The following is an 18,958-nucleotide window of genomic DNA, read 5'->3' as shown; positions in this document are numbered from 1 at the left end:
CGCCCCACCTGCCCTAACAGTTAACACGGCTCCGTAAACGCCATTCCACATCTGAGTTAAACTCTAAGACAAGATGGAGTCATGAACTGCTGTCCTGCGTTGAACCGCAGACCTGAAAGTCTTCAGTTATGCCTCGACGACAGCAGGAAGGTCAGAGGTTCAAACCTCCGTCCTGCTGACGAGCAGAAGACTCCAGGAATGCTGCTGCAGCTCCGTGTGTGTGTGTGTGTGTGCGCGCAGTGTGCTGACTCGGCGGGATCGGTGTGGTGGACCTAACTGGCTGGTATGCTGCCCAGCGCTGGAATGTGACCTTGCACACACATGCATGCACGTGCACACCGACACCCAACACCCCCCTCCACCCACACACCGGGGGGGGGGGGGGGGGGGGGGGGGGGTGTTGATGTGTATATGTATATTCTCTCTTTATATCTGAAGAAGTGATTAAAGCTCATCGTTAAAACAACATGAACAACAGCGAGGGATCATCACAGCGCTGAAAGAGTCCCCGTGTCAGTAAGACGAGGTCAAACATTCATTCTGTTTAATTACCAGAACAATTTGTCAGACCTCATTGAAGTCTATGGGAAAATGTCCCTCCTCCTCAGTAAAGGTTTTCCTGTGCACAGCCTTCAACACAACATGATATTCATGATTGCAGCCTGTTGGACTCATATTTCAGTCTGGACCAACAGAACAGCACTGCCATCCGCAGAGAAACACACACTCCAAACCGGGGAGTGTCACCGGACCTGCAGCCCTGACAGGGAGCACACCGCCAAAATGGATGCAGGACAACAGGAAATGAAACTTAAAGGTTGAAGGCTCCCACCACAGCAACATGCAGTAGGCATCATGTGTGCGTTCACATACCAGACACAAAAACCGCTAAGCTGAATTAAGATAATTCCTTCTGTGTGCATCTTTCTGTAACTGTGCAGTCAAAGCATCAGACCATTTGATGGTTCAGGTTCAGAATTCACTTCAGTAAAGGTGAGAGGAAGAATGTCCCCAAAGTAGAAGACCAAAGAGACCAACCTCTGTGTGTATAATCTCCTGTTTGTGTAGTAATCTAGAAAAAACGCTCTTAGATTACAGAGCATGTCTCCCCAGATTAGTGCCCTACATTTTCTGTCTATCTGCTTTACACACACAAATCAACAGTCCGTCTCCAAATCTGAGTTTTAAAAATGGGCTGTTGAACGAACTAACCCTAACAACAGGACCGGACGTGAACATATTAACCATCACACGTCCCAACATTGCCGTGTGTGTGTGTGTGTGTTAATATAACAGTTCCCATAGGAGCAGATTTCATATCCCATGATTCCGATGGAGCAACAAGTCATGTGAGGAATCTGAGGAATGCTCACTGCTGCACATTCCTACACACACCTTCCAACTGTGTGTGTGTGCTCACTTATCAGCGTGTTACAGTCGCACATATTTTCATTGTGAATGAACACGATGATCATGAAAATTTGTTTCAGCTGATCAACACATTTATATAAATGAAACTTACTGCTGCGGATTGTTTTCTGAATGTATGTTTAAAAAGAATTACAATGAAAAATTCAATAAAATTCACTTTAAGAGTAAAAGTAGAATGTCTCACACACACACACACACACACACACACACACACACACACACAGACCAGCTGGTGTTTGGTTTGTCTGTAAAGGCGCCCAAACAGGAAACACAAAGGCACCTGAATGACACACAAACTCACACACAAAGACGCTGATGTCATCGGCTGGCCCCTGAAGCACCACAAACACACACACAACACAATTAACGGCTGAGCCAGATGACAACATTTGTGTGAAGGTGGTTAAGGATGCAGTAAGGAGGCGTGGGCATCTGGCGCCTCCTTGTGGCCACCTCAGGTCACATGCTCAGTACTGAAGTGACTGAATCAGTATAAAATAATTGATTGCTGTGCTTCATATGAACACCTGCTAATCCGACGAACCAATCATAAGGCAGCATCTGTTGTTGTGACGATAGGACGAGCAGGCTTACCTGGCTCTGCAGGTGCAGCGATGGCGATGTCTCCTCCTCTTCCTCCTCTCTTTCTTTACTGTTTGCCTCCTCTTCCTCTTCCATTTCCTCATCTCCACCTCCTTCCTCCCGCTCCTCTTCGTCCTCCTGCTCTTCTCCTCCTCCTCTTTCTGTCCGTGCAATCTGACTGGTTATTTCGAGGTGGGCGGTGCCAAAAGGCTCTGATGGACAGGACTCATCCTCAATGGTGACAATGGCGACTCTGACTTCATCTTCCTCCCCGTCATCATCTCCGTCTCCTCCTCTCCCTCGGCGTAGGGAGGAAGAGAGGAAAGGAGACGAGGTGAAGGAGGAGGAGGCAGAGATTGGAGTGTGTCCACCAATCAGCTCTCTTTGCACTTTGTCCTTAAATTCCGTCACCTTCACCCTCATGAGTTCTTCTTCTTCTGTTCTTCTCCTGGACGGCGTCTTTACTGTCTCCGTTCCCTCTTCCTCTCTCCTTTCACGCCACCCTCTGTCCATCGTTTCCTCTGTCGTCCGTCAGACGGCAGGATGGAGAAACATCCTGAGGAGACACAAAATCCACATCAACACACAACAGAACCATCTGCATCAACACAATGACATCACAACGGGAAGGTTCTGTGAACTGAACAAAGAACTTACATGAACCCTCCAGATGTTTTATTTTATACTTTAAAAATTAACATTATTCACGTTATTATTATCAAGATGAAGAAAATCTGCAGACCGTCAACTGAGAGGCTGAAACTGTTTTTTATTTTAGTTATATGAGAAAAAACTGAGTAAATTAACTATATTTCGATCAATAACAAACACCAAACATGTAGATGTGGTTTATTTTTAACAGCTGAGGTGATTTAAAAGCTGCAGGACATTAAACCTCCGGTCTCATCAGACACATCTGTGTTTCTGATTAGGAGCATCAGAATAGTCCTCATTTCTCCCCAGTGAGCCGCTCAAACGCTGTTAAAACACACCAACGACTCTTTAAGTCTTTGGGAGTCTTTAGGAGAAATGATTTCAGTGAAAACAAACCGACCTTTGAAAGCACAAACTTCCTCCGCCGGACTTCAGTCTTTAAACACCGGGTTTTTATTTCTCTCCTCTCTTCGTCTTTATTTTCCTTCCGGGAGTTTCAGTCCTTCACTTCGACTAAACAAAAACCTCACTGTCTCCACTTTTGTGATGTTTTTGTGTGTTTTCATGAAAAACTGGAAGAAGAAATAAAGTTTCTCCGATTCGGTTTTGTCCGCTCTTGCACATGGAGCTTTGTTTGGCGCGTGTTGATGACGTAACGATTACGCACTACGCACAGCTCGGTGACGTCTGTACTTTTTATTTTTGTTAATTCAAAACATGATAAATTCATTTTGATTAATTAAAGCTTTCATTATTTTTAACTATTTTATATACAACGTGAACTACTTTACAGCTTTAGGATAATTAATTGCGAATAAACGATGAAAACGCGGAAAATGTCAACAAAAACAAATAAAAATAACCATTTCGGGCATTTTAACTGTTAAACTATAATGATGCATTTATTCGTGGTTAACACATTATCTTTGCCTCTTGGCTGCAGGACATCTGGACCAAAATGTAAACATCTAGTTGTCTGTTATTAATGTCACTGTATCTGTATGTTCAGTTATTAAACACATTTTTTAAAAATGACCTGGCAGTTGTGTTAGCGCTAAAGTCCACAGGATCACAGAAAGTCCATTCAGCAGTTACCTTTGAAATAAAAATTAGGATGACAGAAGTCAGATTCTCTGTGGATGGAATGGCCGTGGACAAAAATGTATTAATTCAAAGAGATATCGGTTTGTCGTTGATATTATCAGATCGAAAATGACAGTTGAGCTCTTTTAACAGGAATCATGTGCAGTGACTGGAAGGCATGATACTTTATTAATTAGTAGATAGATTATATTATATATCAAATATTAACTACATACATACATAAATAGAGACAGATAAACATACAAATATTCTCATATGAACAAAATTGGCACTGCAGACTTTTCTCAGCCGGTCTGTTGGTTTGAATCAGAGATACTTAAAACATCTCCTCGTCCAAACAAATCACTCTTTTTAAAACTACATCATTTTTAGTGATTTAGCATTTTTTACATTATTTAATAAAGAGAGTTTCTATATCAATCAGGGAAGATGTACAGATTCTTCAGCATGGTTAGTCAAGTTAAAGGTGCAGAATGAAAGATGAATTCAATGAATGCTTGTTTAAATGGACAGAAAAGAGAATTCAGTCACATCACTCAATAAATACTGCAGAAAATATTGGTTCTTAAATCTTATGACATATTTGTCTATGTGCACATTTATTTCCTTCTCCAGTAAACTAAACCACTAATGTGTCAGCGCGCAGAGTCCATATGTGTTTGGTATTCATGAGTTATTTTTCATGCTCATACGAGCCTGTTTGATTTATGCTAACATTTGGAAAATTCAGCCATGTGTTCGAAGGATATTTGGTCCCATTATCTGACTCCAGACTAAAACCTAACCTTCATTTAAAGAAGCCAAACACTACATTCACTGAAGGAATCTGGGGATATAAATATTATCTGTGAAAATCAGCCGACTTACGTCTAACTAATCTGATTAATCAACTCATAGTTGAAACTGTTTCATGTGGGAATGCTTCAATTTTCTGTTTCAGTAAACATGTTGATAGCATCGGGAGTTGGCATACCTACCACCCATTTGCTTTTGAAATGTACCTGCTGAGACGAAAACACCTGGAGTATTTTCTTAGCACCACTTGGGAACGCAAATCTAAATGAATTTCAATAACCAATAGTGAAGGAAACTTTTGTACCTTTGTGGCACTTGGAAATTTTATTAAACCTCCTTCCAGAAAATGAGGAGTGGATAGTGTGGCTTTTGAAAAATGATACAAAACTTGTCCAAAAACTCAACCAACAATCACCAGAAGGAAAAGCTAAAACAAAAAGTTGTGGACGCGTTCTGATCATGTGACCGGCTTTAAGAGAAGAACTTCATATATACTGAAATATCACTTAGAGCAACAGTGTTTAAAAGAAAATCCCGCTGAGCGTTCATTCGTTTTTTTTGTGCACATAATTTAGTGCTTTGGACAAAAATGAAATGCTTCTTCATACTTTCACTTTCAGAGAACAGAAACCTGTCTGGACTTCACATTATACAACAGCCTTGATTCTCATTGACTGAGTAATTGAGAGCCTGTAATTCATGTTGGAATGTATCCGTTGGTGTCCCTCCTGGTGGGAGGGAGTAACAGGTAAGGACTTCATGTTGGCCTCAGATTCCTGCTGCTATCTCCAGCTGGGCCTGGAGGCCTTGACTGAGTCTCTGGAGTGGGCAGACTTTTCAGAGAAGCTGCCACTGTCATTTCTCCGATGGCCTTTAGGCGGCGTTAGGGAGTCATGGGGGGTCAAGCGAGGAGGCGCCTTGATGCTCTGAGACCTTTTCAACGGGGAGGAAGAGGACGGGTGGAGGAGGTCTGGAGATCTGGAGCTGTTGGTGACTCTCATTGAGCCTGTTCGAGTGAAAGGCGACGAAGTGCTGGTGGTGGTGATGGTTTTGGGTGGAGCTTTATGGGCGGTGTCTGGGCCAGTGTGGGGTGAAGGAGGAAGAGGCCCAAGACTGGTGCGAGTCCTTCTAAAAGAGGAAGAGGCGGTGCTTCGGGCAAAACCTGGAAGTGGTGATGATGAAGGGGTGGGGGCTTTGTGTGAAGGGGTGGCAGGGGCACTGATGCTGCCTCCACCTGCTCCGCCCTGAGAGAGAGCTCGCAGGGTGGAGCGACAAATCTTCTCCTCCTGCTGGGGTTTGGCTTTTGCTACTGGTTTCCGGATGGATGGCTTCCTTTGCAAGTCCAGGTTCTGCTCCCGGGCAGATCCCTGAGGACCAGAACTCCTCTGGTCCTTCGGATCCTTGGGCTCTTGTGACTTGTGGATGCTGGATCGTCGAGAGGACGGAGCCGCTGCGTTGCCGGAGGATCGGCCGAGGGGCTTGTCAGGACGGCTGCTTTGGGATGGAGCGACATGGCTGGTCCGGGAAAGTGGCACAACCCGCCTCATCCCCTGGTTCTCGGAGTTGGTCAGGGTCCTGACGGGTCTGAATTTGTTAGCGGTGGAAGCTGCTTTTGGCACTGTGTTGAGTTTCGTCCCAGTCAGGCGACTTTTTGAGGAGTTCTTAGTGGACGGTTTGGACGAAGTTCCCGGTTCGGTCTTTCCACTGACGGAAGCTGCTTCTGCATTTTCATTAGCTGTGCGAGATGGAGTGGCGCCATTTTCTCCTTTCTCACTTCCTGATTGTTCTGAGAGGGTCCCCTTATCTCTAGTGTCATTGGAGGAGCCCTGAGCATCTGCTCCACGATTGGCTGGTTCCTTACCTTCTTCAGAGGCCTTAGTGGTGAGAGCAGGAGCTTCATTGGCTGATGTAGGCTCTGCTGGGCGCCACCGTGGGGAAGAGGCTTGAAGTGATGGGTCGTCGGAGCGGGAGACAGGCACTGGTTGGCTGCTGATGGGCAGAGGCACTGGCTTCTCATTGGCTGTCTGAGGTTTTAGGAGTGTGTGATTGGCTGAGGCTGAGGAAACTTGCTGATGTCCTCCCTGATTGGTGCTGCGACACTGATCCTGAGCCGTTTGTGCGCTGGTGTCGGTTTGTGCGAATTCGCCAGCCGCCTCACACACACCCGTCACACACCAAACAATCACAGGTTCCTCCTGCCGTTCCTCTTCAGGCCTTTGTGACGAAGAAGAATTTGTCTTTTCTACATCTGAGTTTTCTGTTTTTCCAATCTGGGATTCATTCTGCACCTCCTGGACTTCCTCTTCCTCCAAATCTGTGATGACCAAATCGTCCTGCCGACCGGTGGCTTCGGAGCGACTGCTCACTGTGGTAACTTTGTCAAACACTTTCAGCTCAGGCACGAGTTTGCATGTTTCTAAAACCACAGACATGCTGCCCGTAGTGATGTGTCCACTCTCCTGACCCCCTTCGTTCATCATAGTTGCTTTCCCCCTTGGAGCAGATTGAGGTTGATCATCTGAAAGTTTTGTCTGACTGCTGTTGTTGTTGTTGTGGTCGGACTGCTGGCCGGAATCAGAGGTAGGTTTCCCTGGAACTTTCTTTAATGGAATGGCGCCATCTTCAGGAGTCTGGGGAGCATCAGAGCTGAGGTAAGTGGCGGTTGTTTGTTGTGCATTTGTTTTTTTAGGACTCCGGGGAGTCTTGCGAGGCGATGGGGGCGGTTTTGGGGACTTGTCGCTTGTTTGAGGCTGCTGGTTTTGGGGGAGGTTGCCTGTGGTGACCCTTGGACTTTGGGATGGAGGCTGAAGTGAAGATCCTGGACTTCCAAGCCCAGGTTTGGAAGAGACTGATAGAAAACCTGTGCTTGCTCCACCTCTTCCTCTCTGCTGGCCGGGTGTGTGGCCAGGGCTCGCCATTTCTAAGAGCATGTTCAAGTCGCGCTCAGCAACAATAGACGGCGAGCTGGACGGAGATTTCCGGGAACGTCGTAAACTCCCTGAGCACCCCGGAACATTTTGGGAACTTTTCAGAGGGGAGCGTGGTTGGGACTTTGGTGTAAGGAGCTCCACCAGCAGCCCGGAGTCGTCGTGATGCGACATGGCGGCCGACATGTCGGCCTCGCTGCTGCTGCGCAACCTGAAGTTTCCACAGACCTACAACAGGACCAGACAGTGAACAGTTAACAGTAATCCATCAGTCTGCAGATCTTTGTGTTTGAGTGTTTGGTTGTGTTGTCGTACCTGCTCCCCACCAGCCCAGGAGTGTCTCTTGTGCTCCTCTAGCTCCTGTAAGTGTCGACGTTGGGCAGCCTCCTTAGCTTCCCGCGCCGTGTTCTCCTTTAGAGAGACGTGACCATTAAATTTAAATTTTAATTAAAATTAACTCACTACTTTACGAAAACCTTCAACTGAGCTGAAGTCAGAGCCGATGGATGTTTTTGTACCCTGACAGCATCAGTGAATCTGGAGCAGAAAGTGTTGAAGATGTTGAAACAGTCGTCCAGTCTGAAGGCGTCTCGGTCCTCACAGAAGAAGTCGATCAGCTCGCTGCCTTCCTTCTTCAGCTGCTGCCGACATCCACGCAGCGAGCACAGCGACGAGGACGCCGACTGAAATAAAAATCAGAGACAAAAACAGCTCAACGCCTGATTTCCTGCATCAGGATCCAGACATTATTAAAGAAAACTCCTGGTTCTTTTTCACTTTTAAAGTTTAAAGCGATCAGTTGCTGCTTCCTGCTGCTTTCCTGCGTTACCTGGAGGAAACTGTCCAGCTGCTGCCGCAGCTCCTTGTCTCTCTGGACACTCTCTTCCACTGAGCGCGTACGAGTCACCAGCCAATGAAGTTCAGCGTCCAGCGTTTCCAAGGAGACTCTGACCAAAATAAGACACACAAACAACATCAGTTTGCAAAGAATGTTTTTCAGTCACACCTAAAAAGAGATAAAAGACAGCCAAACTGAGATAAAAGCAACCAGATTAAATCCACAATAAAAAAAACAAAAAGAGATATAAACAACCATAAAGACACGAAAACAAGAATAGAATTAAAAACAATAAAAAGATGAAAAACAGCAACAAAGAGCTTTTAAAAAAACCCCATAAAGAGAGTGGCCATGTATAAACCAACAAACAACAGGTTTTTGTTGTGTTTGAGTCCTTCTGTTTGGAGTTTCTATAATAATAAAACCTGCAGTAAGGATCAGAGCCAGCAGGGAGCGCTGTCACAAAGGAAATGAAGGGATCTGACCTGGCAGCTGGCTGAACGTGACTCAACTTCAGGGGAAACTCCAACAGCCTCTTGTCTTTCTTCTGGGCTTCCTGAAGGAAAAGGAGGAAACAGAGTTTGTGAAGATGCTTCCTTTTCCCATTGATTTCAATCCAAACTCTGACCGGCCACCATGTTACAAACCAGGGCCACGAAGTGCAGCAGGTTCATGCCCGGTTTGTTGGCCTTGGTGTCAGCCAGAGACAGGAGGGATGACAGCTTGAAGCCCACAGCGTTTCCTGCATAACCTCCCTGCAACGCAATCACACAAATATCAGGGAGCAGGTCTACACAAATGTCTACAAAATATGCTTCCTTTATTCTGCTTCTTCTATATTTTATTTCATTTTTTGGATTTTTTAAAATAAAAAAAAATCAAATAATGTAAAAGAAAAGCTGAAACAATCCAGCAGTGTTTGTTGGAAGATTAAAGCTGCTTTAGGACAAACTGAAGGGGAGAATTGGACCTTAATGAGTGACATGAACAGTCTCCTCCTTCCTTCCTTCTCTAATTATTCATTCATGCCTTTTTTCCTCACTCACAGCATTGAGGATGTTTCCAGCCTGCAGCACCAGGTGGAGAACAGCATGAAGCTCCTCACAACACATTAACTCTGCAGCACAAGCACAAAGACAGAGAGAAATAACTCCAGCTGCTGGAAAACATCAGGACAGAGAAGATTAAAGAGGAGGAAGAGGCGGCATAAGTAAAAACAACATAACCTGCATCTTTTAATCCTAAAATCTCGTGTGTGTGATAGCATGTGCAGTGTTAGCTATCAAGTTCACACATACACATGGCTAAAAATAGTCAAGGTGTGAGTGTGAGGAGTGTGAGGAGTGTTTGACTCTGTATCATCTGTTCTGAAGATGGAGACTCTGGAGGTTTCTGCATTGTTTTTTATTCCCATTAAAAAAGACAAGCAGATTGTTTAAATAAATAATATTTAAAAGCAGCAGCTTTTCATCTCACTTCATTTTCACATGATAAATTAGCTTCTTTATGTGAACTTCAAAATGGAGACAGCTGTTTTATTATATTTTCTTTTCCATCACGTGAAACCAAGAAGGACGAAATATGATTTAATCTAATTTCACAATAAAAGACACAAAAACAAATTTTAGTGAACTTCAGTCATTAGGGTTGTGGGACGGTTCTGTCTCTTTTGGCCGGAGACGTCACCATGTGGACGGACGATACCTTTGGTGGCAGAGCGAAGGATCCTGATGTCCCGTTTCATGGCGTCGCACACTGCAGGAAACTCCTCCTTCAGCAGCATGGACTCGATCCGGACAGAGTAACTAAAATAGACGGACAGATTTATTTCAGTGCAGACTCACAAAAACAAAAGATGGAGTTCATGGATATTTTCTCCACATGAGGAGAATCAGCTCCATGCTTCAGTCACTTTATTCTCTTCCACCATCTGCTGCTGCAACAAACTCTCAATGCTTCAGCTCCTCAATCTGTTTCTAAATCTTTATTTCTCTCTCAGGAAGTTTCGGCGACCGACTTCCAAACACTGCATTTTGAGAGATTGTGTTGTACAAATGAAACAAACGAACAAACAATAAAGAGAAGATGTGAATTTATTTCATAATAAGACAAAATCCAGGCTCTGAGGTACGATGTCTCACCTGGGCAGCTGAACCAGTAGGTACACAAAGGAATCTGCCAATGAGAGCTTAGTGACATCACCTCGGTATGACCTCAGCTTCTTGACCTGTCGGAGAGGAAGCACGTGACGAAGAAACCAACGCCAATTTTCTTCATTACGGAACTTCGACCTCAGCAGCTGCTCCTTTGTCTGGATATCATAGCTGGACTAAAGTCTGGAGGAGATCAGGATCAGGACCAGGATGGTCTGATGTGGACTACAGAGATTCTGGTCTACAGGAGGCTCTGGTGGTCTTCTGGAGGAGCTAACATCTGATTGGGTCTTTCTAATTTACAGAAGATCACATGACCTTACGAGACTGTTTGAAGCTCTGAACTTTGTGTTTATGATTGCTACCTGGTCTGGTGTGTGTCTGTGTGTGTCACCTCTTCCGTCTCTGGCAGCAGTTTCAGCAGCTCTCTCAGAGGCTCCGCCCCGTAGGATTCACTGTTGCCATGGCGAATATCGTCTATGATTGTTTGATTGGACCTGCAGAGAAGGGAAGACTTCGCATCAGTCCAGACGGACGACGTGTCGGCCCCTCATGCCTCCATCTTATTGTGTTTGGTAAGCACATTCCCAACAATTCAACACAACACAAACACACTTCCTCTCCACGGTTACACAACTAAACCTTTGAACACAAACATGGAAATTAATTTTCAAGTGTTGTTTTATCATGTGTTGTGTACTTGTTTTCCATCTTTGTGTCCTTTTTTGTGAGTCCTCACTTTCATTCTTTGTTGTAATTTAGCATCTGTTTGCATTGATTTTATTATTATGTGTATATTTTTGTATCTCTTTGTTTTACACAACTCTTTTGGATTTCATTGTAGCTGCTGCGTGTGTTGTGTTGTGTTATGAGGCCCCTGTGGCCACTCAGCGACGGTTCCTCTGACGTGAGGTGGTTTTGGTCTCGTGTCTGGAACGCTCCTGTCTGCGTTCTTTAACAACATGCTGGCAACACCACATCTGTTTACCCATAACACCTTGGGGTGAGGGCGTGGAGACACATCACGCCATCTCCATCTCACACACACACACACACACACACACACACACACACACACACACACACACACACACACACACACACACACACACACACACACACACCTCTTGAACTGTTTGAGGAAAATCCCGATGTTCATCCCTCGTTTAGAGTCCAAGATGGAGATCTGTTGGTAGAGAGATATCAACAGAGAGAGAGAGAGAGAGAGTCAGTGTCAACTGGAGGTCACAGTCCAAAATGGAACCTGACCGCACCTTCAACAAACAGCAGCATCACACACAGACACACACCTCCTCTTTGGTTTCTCTGAATGAACTCCTGCTCCTCCCTCCCCTGGTAGGTGTGGCCTTGGAGTTTGATTGACAGTTGTCCTGACCAAACAGCTCCTCGATGGTCCGGACATCGATCTGGTACTGCTGCTGCACCTGACCCTGAGTCCAGAGGTTGGTCCGGCCTTTGACCTGCGCACACACACACACACGTCACATATCCACACAGTCTGCTCTAACAGGGCTGAGCTCTGATGTTACCTGATCTTCTGGGATCGTCTTCCAGAAGAAACTCTTCACCCTCCTCTTCATCCTCGGGCCTCGCTCTGTGGGGTCTTCTAGCCCTGGACGCAGGGGCAACAGGGGCGGGGGAGGGGGGGGAGGAGGGGGAGGAGGGGGAGCTGGGGGAGCCGGGGCGGGAGGAGGTGATTTCGTCTGGCTGACTTCAATACCAGAAAGTCTCAATGGCTGAGGAGGAGACGTCGGCGTGGTGACCACCATGTCCACGCCCGCCTCTTGGAGGGAGTAACCCTGCCTCTCATTGGCCGGGGAGACGCTGCCCATCACGTGCATTCTCTCTGCCGATTGGACGGGAGCAGGGAGGGGAGGGTGTGGGCAGGTTGGTCACCGGAGGGAGGGGCGACCATGGCGAAAGGGGTGGTGATGACGATGAAGATGGGTCATCGCTTGAGGATCATTGGAGGATGTGGAAGGGTCAAAGGTCACAGAGGACCAGCGCACTGGAGAGACACAAAAAGAAAAACAGCGATGTCAGCTCCACCTGGACCCACCATCCACTCTGATCAGCTGTATTTTTATTGGCTCAATCAGAAAAGGAGAGATCAGGTCCTCTCCTCTGATTGGCTGAAAGATGTGAAGAGTGTGACTCACTTGGAAAAAGCCAATGCTGACATTCAGACTGTGTGTGTGTGTGTGTGTGTGTGTGTGTGTGTGTGTGTGTGTGTCACTTTCAAAAGTATCTGGAAATTAAATAAAAGTTAATTAAACATTTGCTTTTGTGTGTCTTTGTGTGTTCACATAGTGTGTTTAGTTTCTCCATGTGATCAAACAGCACGCACAAACACACATAATAAATATGAAACAGGTATTAAAAGATTGTTTAAAATGAAGATCGTCTATCAGCGTAGATTTGATTCAGAGAGTCAAACAATAACTGATCAAACTTATTGATTATGTGCCACTTCTGTAGTGAAGCCGTTCTTACTTTTTAAATCGACCAATTTTATGCAGCACTATTGACTCTGACCTGCAGGCTCATGACACAAAGGCCAAACAGCCTGACATCACATTCCTGCATTGCTAAATTATTTAACACACACACACATGTAGGAATGAACGTGAGGTCCAGGAGGCATGTCGATTAAAATACACACTTCCTGCTGCTGAATTAAAGATGTGTTTTTGTATGTGATGTTACATAACTTAATCTCACATCTCTGATTGGATGATTTCTTCCATCAAACTAGCAGCACAATCGTGATAACAACCTGAGATGCCCAGTGTGTGTGTGTGTGTGTGTGTGTGTGTGACTGTTGCCATCCTTGTTTCGACTTCATGTTTTTACTTCTTAAAATCAATGGCAGAAAGTCAAATGAACAGAATCTGTGATGGAGTTTGGTGAATTGCTTCCATTGAGAAGTGTGTGCGTGTGCGTGTGGTAACCACGGAAACCTGTCAGAGGGCTGCCAATCGTCGTGGAAACAGAGTGAGTAACAAACAATGAAAGTTTGTTTACTTGGCAGACAACAAAATCGGGGTCACTGTGTGTGTGTGTGATGGTTAAATCTCCATCGGGGTCGTGTTAAATGAGTGACAGTGACATCATCAGTGTCACTCCTCAATTGTTAAGTTGAGGACAATTTAGTTAAAGTTAGAGTTAAATTAGCGGCGGGTGAGGATGATGACCCGGTTGAGACAAAGGGCTCTGATTGGATAACGAGGTTGTGGGTTTGACGAGATGATTGGATTGAATTTGACAACTAATACCGTAAAGAGAACCATAATAATTAACTGCTGTTCCTTGATTTGATTGGTTGTTTGGTTGTCGGCTACACTACAATTAAAAGTAACTGCTATTGGTCGTCCTGATGTCTTCACTGCCATCAACACCCAGTTGTGGCTCAGCATCAGGTGCATGCTGGGAAACAAGCCAACCTCTGCACATGCTCAGTGCCAACCACCCTCCCAGCCCCCCACATCCGTCTCCTCCTTTTCATTCCCACGATGTGCTGACCTGGATCACCATCCATAATGGTCCTCCTAACAGACTGTTTCAGGATTATATGGAGGGTTAATAATCTTTGTTCCAGCAGGACTTTGACTCAACAAATTAGAAACAAATGTGAAACTGAACCTGCTCAGCAAAACTCACAAGCACACCAAAGTCCCCACAAACCCATTTAAAGAAGAAAGCATGGACAAATATTTACACTACATATTAATCTGACCTCTGCTCTGTCACACACAGACCTCACAAACACACACACTGAGGGCTGATGATGACTAACACTCCGCACGCTGACTCATACTGTGGGGGGGGGGGGGGGGGGGGGGGGGTCCTCATCAAACCAGAGGCCGGGACTGAAACCACTGATGTGACAGCTCAGTTAATGTCAGTGATACGGCTCCAGTCTTTTGTTTTGAAGGGCTCAAAAAACAACAGCCGACACTACTATTATATTACATAAAGAATAATGTGTAAACCTGCTGATTAACGAGTCATAAAAATAACCCTCAGACTTTCAGACGAGTCAGCAAGCGACAGGTGTGTGCTGGTAAAAGGTTTGCAGGTCATGTGACCTGAACCACCACCATCATCATCCTGGAACTCTGCTGTCTGTCATCTTAATGCTTTTTCCGACAGTTGAGGTCTGAAGTTTCTGCAGCGTCTGGCTTTTTTACTATGATCCTAATGTGACGTTTTCTGGTGAGAGAGGACAAAATAAGTGCCGGTTTGCTGCAGAAAAGAAGATGGACGAGACAGCCGCTGTGGTCAAATCTGAGGTCCGCTTCAGATAGTTTCCAGCCTGAGCTGCACCGATTCCACATCACATGACGTCTGAAGACTTCCTGCCAACAGGTGACACCGTTGGATAACATCTCATCAGTAATTTCCACATTTACAGAGAAGAGGCTTCTGTTTTAAAAGCACTGCCTCTAAACAACAGATAGACATCATGATGAAGAAGTGAGTCCACAAATTCATCAGGAAAACAGATCAGGGAGAAAGAGGGACATTTTCCCATACTCTTCAACACAATCTGACTATGGAATGAGTGGATTCACCCACTGATGGTCTTTACATAGGAAGCAGGTCTTTAATCAGGATTTACTCGGTGTGTCTTGGGCCAAATTTCAGTCATTAAATATACTTATTCTTAAACATTCTGCCATGATTTTAATTTGTGTGTGATTGTGATCATTTAACTGCTGGTTTTCTGTCTGTTCCTTTGTCATATGATCTGACAGACTGGCGCAGGAAATCAGCGTCACCTCGTCTGATCAACAACCTGACGGTTAACTGAGACGAACAGAGAGGAAAGGGCTCCAGACAGCAACATGTGAGCCTCAGCAGGATTTACAGTCTCTGTAGGTTTACAGGCCAACTGGCTGCTCCTCAGATTAGCTCCCACACTTTCTCCAGAAGCCACAGATCTGCCGACGCTCAGTCGGAGGATTACAGCGACGGGTCGGCAGCTGAAAATATGAAGAAAAGCTTCCCCAAGAGACCGACTGAAAACTGCACACGAGCCAAGAAACACTCAGAAATCATCCAGAGAGAGGAAGCTGGTCTGCGGCAGAGAAACAAACTGATGCTGAATCCAAGACTTTGCAGAAACCACCTTAAAATGCACGGACACAACCTGGGAATTAGACTAAAACTGGTGATGGGCTACTTCGTAAATTAAAAGAAACTTTCATTCAAGATAAATTCCCAAAAACTCAAAGAAATAAACCCACCAATTACAGATGAACCCACGATAATCCTCATTTAGAGTCGAACTGTCCAATCTGACCAAAGACAGGACCGCAGACGACCAACAAAGTTCCTCAGTTGTCGTGGAGACGGCAGTAAAACCCCCCCAGAAGGAGACGCCTGTGTCTTATTGACCGGACAAACAACGGTGAGCGTCTGTGTGGGGGGTTGAGGGACCCCCCACATTGATGAGACTCAGAAAAGCCTCTGAAGAACTTTTGAAACAACAACATTAGCATGAAAACCGCATCAGTTCTGCTTCCCGCTCTGCCAAGAACGCGGAGCATCACTTGTTCTGGGGTTACCATGGAGACGGAACGCCAAAGGCGGTGTCCTCTGTCTGCAGTGCGGCCACCTGAGCTCCAGGTGGATCCCTCTGAACCATTTCATTCAGATACAACAACCACTCTTTAAAGAAATCCCAAATGTCGCAGCTGCTTTCGTCCTTCTACTTCCCAACGAGACAAACATTGTTCTCATGATATAATACTTTATTTTCTTAAAATAAACTTTCCCAGGAAATTATTTTTGTCAGTGTTAATGTGTTGATCTATTCAAGTGTTTTGTTTTTTTTTTTTTTGATGACATTATTCATGTGCTGATATTCTGTCCCTTGGAAGGACCCTTAACTTTTTGTCCAAGCATCAATGATTCACTTTAAAACAACTCCAGAACAGCTCTACAGACTACTTTTGATTTTAAATTAATCCAAAAATCATCATGATGCTTTACATTGTTAAAATGGACTGAAAATCTGTTGTGAAATGCAATATAATAGAATTTTAAACATGGAATTAATCACCATTAAATATTGAACCTTTGTGATGAATCGTTTGACAGCAAATAAAGTTAATCTTCAATATATTCAGTTTTTATCTGAATTTAGCAGAAAAGCATTTAGATTTTTTTTTTGCCACTCGGCAGCAGAACATTCTGCTGTCAATGTTTGTCCTTCATGGAAGCTTGTTGGTTGATCTGCTGTGTGAACTAAAACTAGAAAGTTCAGTCCTGCAGCAGCTGATCTGCCCTTCAGCAACGCAACACAACACAACACAACACAACACACACACACTGATAGACTTAACAGGTTGACATATATTTAGTTAAATCTGAGTAAACGAGAAACGATCAGGTTAAAATTAAAACTGTGAGCGTTTTCACAGTGTTTTCTGTCACCTGATGAGTCTCTTGTTGATGGTCTGGGTTGTATTTTGACACATTTCGACACTCTGAAGCTTCAAAACCTGCTGCAACACAAAAACCTCCATCATCCCTCCACAGTCAGAGTCATTCTGTAATAAGAGCTATTTCTTTGTACAAAATGAAATACTTTAATGAAACTCTTTCCTCACAGCCGACTGATGGATTCACTGACTGGGACTTGAACTCTGAGAACAAATGAATCAGGAAAATAATCATTAATGAAGATAAATATTTGCTGAAGCCTTGTGCGACAATAGAAGTCACTGCTTTACAGTGACACAACAGTGGAAAAATACAAAACAGCAGCACAATGAGGACTCTGCAGGAGATAAAACCATTACAGAGGCCTTAATGAGCTCGACAGCAAAGAAATATGAAGCCCAACAGGAGAAAAACGACAACAACAACAACAAACAAAAAGGCGAAGATACTGAAAATAACTAAAGCACGATTTTGGAGCGACAACACAGAAATATGAATATTATAAAACATAAGAACATAAAAATTGATAAATGAAAGGTCACTAATTCACCAAACTGCTAATCAACACTAAATAAAAAAAATGGGACTAAAATAAACACAAAATATAGATATATATGATGACATATGTTATAGGACACATGCAGAATAAATTAAGAATATTAATTGATGCTGCAGATTAATATAAATATAGATCAAATGAACAAATGTTGGTTTGTGCGACAGAAACTTACAGTTAATCATAAAGACAATGAAATTAACTGACTGTTGGACAAACAAACTCATTTTCTGCCATCAACAATAACTCAACAATAATCACTGAAACACCTCCAAGCTGCTGCCGAATTATTCCACAGACTGGGAACGGAAACGTTCGTGAGAATGTGGATGTTGTTCAGGTGAATTTCAGGTGAATTTCAGGTGAATTTCAGGAAACGGTGGAAAAATGAGCGGAGTTTAGTCGGACCGGAGCAGCGTGCTGCTTACCGGCTCCTTCAGTAAGGTACCCCGAAAACACTCACCGGGGGGTCCGCTGCTGCGGGCCGGAAGTCCCGTTACAACACCGTCAGTGTCAGCGTTCCGTTCGTTCCCGTTCGAGTCCCGTTCGAGTCCGGACCACATCAACGGCCAGCACGCGCTCAGCGACCGGCCGACGGCTGACAACGGCGGGAAGCGCGTGAGAGAGAGAGAGGTGGGGAACGGCAGTCCACGCATGCGTGATCACTCAGGTGGAAGGGAAAGTGCTTTCCCGGACACGCCCACCTGCCAGGATACAGGAACACACACACACACACACAAACAGACACACGAACACAAACAATCCAGTAAATACTGTGTGTTATTTGTGTTCCTCACACTGTGGGGATTAATAAGAGGGAATTTAATGTTTGTGTGTCTGTTTGTGTGTGTGTGGCCCTGATAAGCTCAACCAGCCCCGCCCTTGGCAAAAAACAGTCAGCCCCCCCCCCCCCCCCCCCCCCCCCCCCCCCCACCCCCCCCCCCCCCCCCCCCCCCCCCCCCCCCCCCCCCCCCCCACACACACACACACACACAGTAATAATTTAATGTGTCAGCATTTGTCGCCTTCATGTGAAAATGTGATAACCAAATCATCATCAATAATAAATCCAATAAAACATTTTTAACACTCAGCGCTGTGAGCGCTGAGCTAACACCTAGCTGTTAAAAACTGATAACCAGTAATAGCCCCCCAGCAAATGAGATTGTGACATTTATACACTTTGACAATAAACTGTGAATGAAAAATTTCAATAGAAATTAGAAACATATTTAAATAAACGAAGCAAAAAACCCTGGTGTGTGCTTCAAGGACATTTGACTTAGTCTCCACTGACCTTTGACCTTTCACTGGGTTCCTCCATGCAGTTTGTATTTTAATCAACTTCTTATTTCAATTCTGTCCAAACTACTCTTTTGAAACAGACGGGAATGTTGTCGTTTGGAGAAACTCTATTTTCTGCTGCTGAAAACACAGCAGGATCCGG

General features: G+C 44.8%; 3 protein-coding genes across 3 annotated transcripts in view; all 3 read right to left on the bottom strand.

Moving 5' to 3' along the window:
• Positions 1 to 3,297, bottom strand: part of LOC115058546 (F-box/WD repeat-containing protein 7-like) — a 16,961-nt gene extending 13,664 nt beyond the window's left edge. The window contains exons 1-2 of the mRNA XM_029525919.1: positions 3,068 to 3,297; positions 2,026 to 2,569 (exon numbers count right to left, since the gene is read on the bottom strand). Of these exons, the coding sequence (XP_029381779.1) occupies positions 2,026 to 2,526 (501 nt within the window). The 5' untranslated portion in view covers positions 2,527 to 2,569; positions 3,068 to 3,297. The remainder of the gene's footprint in view (positions 1 to 2,025; positions 2,570 to 3,067) is intronic.
• The window catches only part of LOC115058578 (myelin-oligodendrocyte glycoprotein-like), a 279,510-nt gene that overhangs the window by 156,013 nt on the left and 104,539 nt on the right, over positions 1 to 18,958 (bottom strand). The gene's annotated exons all lie outside the window — the stretch shown is intronic.
• Positions 3,921 to 18,298, bottom strand: LOC115058540 (FH2 domain-containing protein 1-like). The gene is made up of 14 exons (XM_029525908.1): positions 17,975 to 18,298; positions 12,035 to 12,513; positions 11,795 to 11,965; positions 11,609 to 11,670; positions 10,879 to 10,981; positions 10,473 to 10,558; positions 10,036 to 10,136; positions 9,378 to 9,448; positions 8,979 to 9,086; positions 8,817 to 8,887; positions 8,323 to 8,440; positions 8,012 to 8,176; positions 7,809 to 7,904; positions 3,921 to 7,721 (listed from the first exon to the last, which is right to left on the bottom strand). Exons 2-14 carry the CDS (start codon positions 12,344 to 12,346, stop codon positions 5,349 to 5,351), a joined length of 3,837 nt encoding a protein of 1,278 aa, XP_029381768.1. The 5' UTR covers positions 12,347 to 12,513; positions 17,975 to 18,298; the 3' UTR covers positions 3,921 to 5,348.

The sequence above is a fragment of the Echeneis naucrates genome, chromosome 18 (genome assembly GCF_900963305.1).
Source record: "Echeneis naucrates chromosome 18, fEcheNa1.1, whole genome shotgun sequence".
NCBI classification, from domain to species: domain Eukaryota; kingdom Metazoa; phylum Chordata; class Actinopteri; order Carangiformes; family Echeneidae; genus Echeneis; species Echeneis naucrates.
This window is presented reverse-complemented; position numbering and strand designations above follow the sequence as displayed.

What these genes read in the sequence shown, in the direction of transcription:
- LOC115058540 (XM_029525908.1), bottom strand. Translation starts at nt 12,346, where the DNA reads ATGCACGTGATGGGCAGCGTCTCCCCGGCCAATGAGAGGCAGGGTTAC. An exon ending in CCTTCGCTCTGCCACCAAAG is followed by an intron (nt 9,449 to 10,035) that starts GTATCGTCCGTC and finishes CTTGTGCTGCAG; the next exon opens with AGTTAATGTGTTGTGAGGAG. An exon ending in CACGTTCAGCCAGCTGCCAG is followed by an intron (nt 8,441 to 8,816) that starts GTCAGATCCCTT and finishes TATTTTGGTCAG; the next exon opens with AGTCTCCTTGGAAACGCTGG.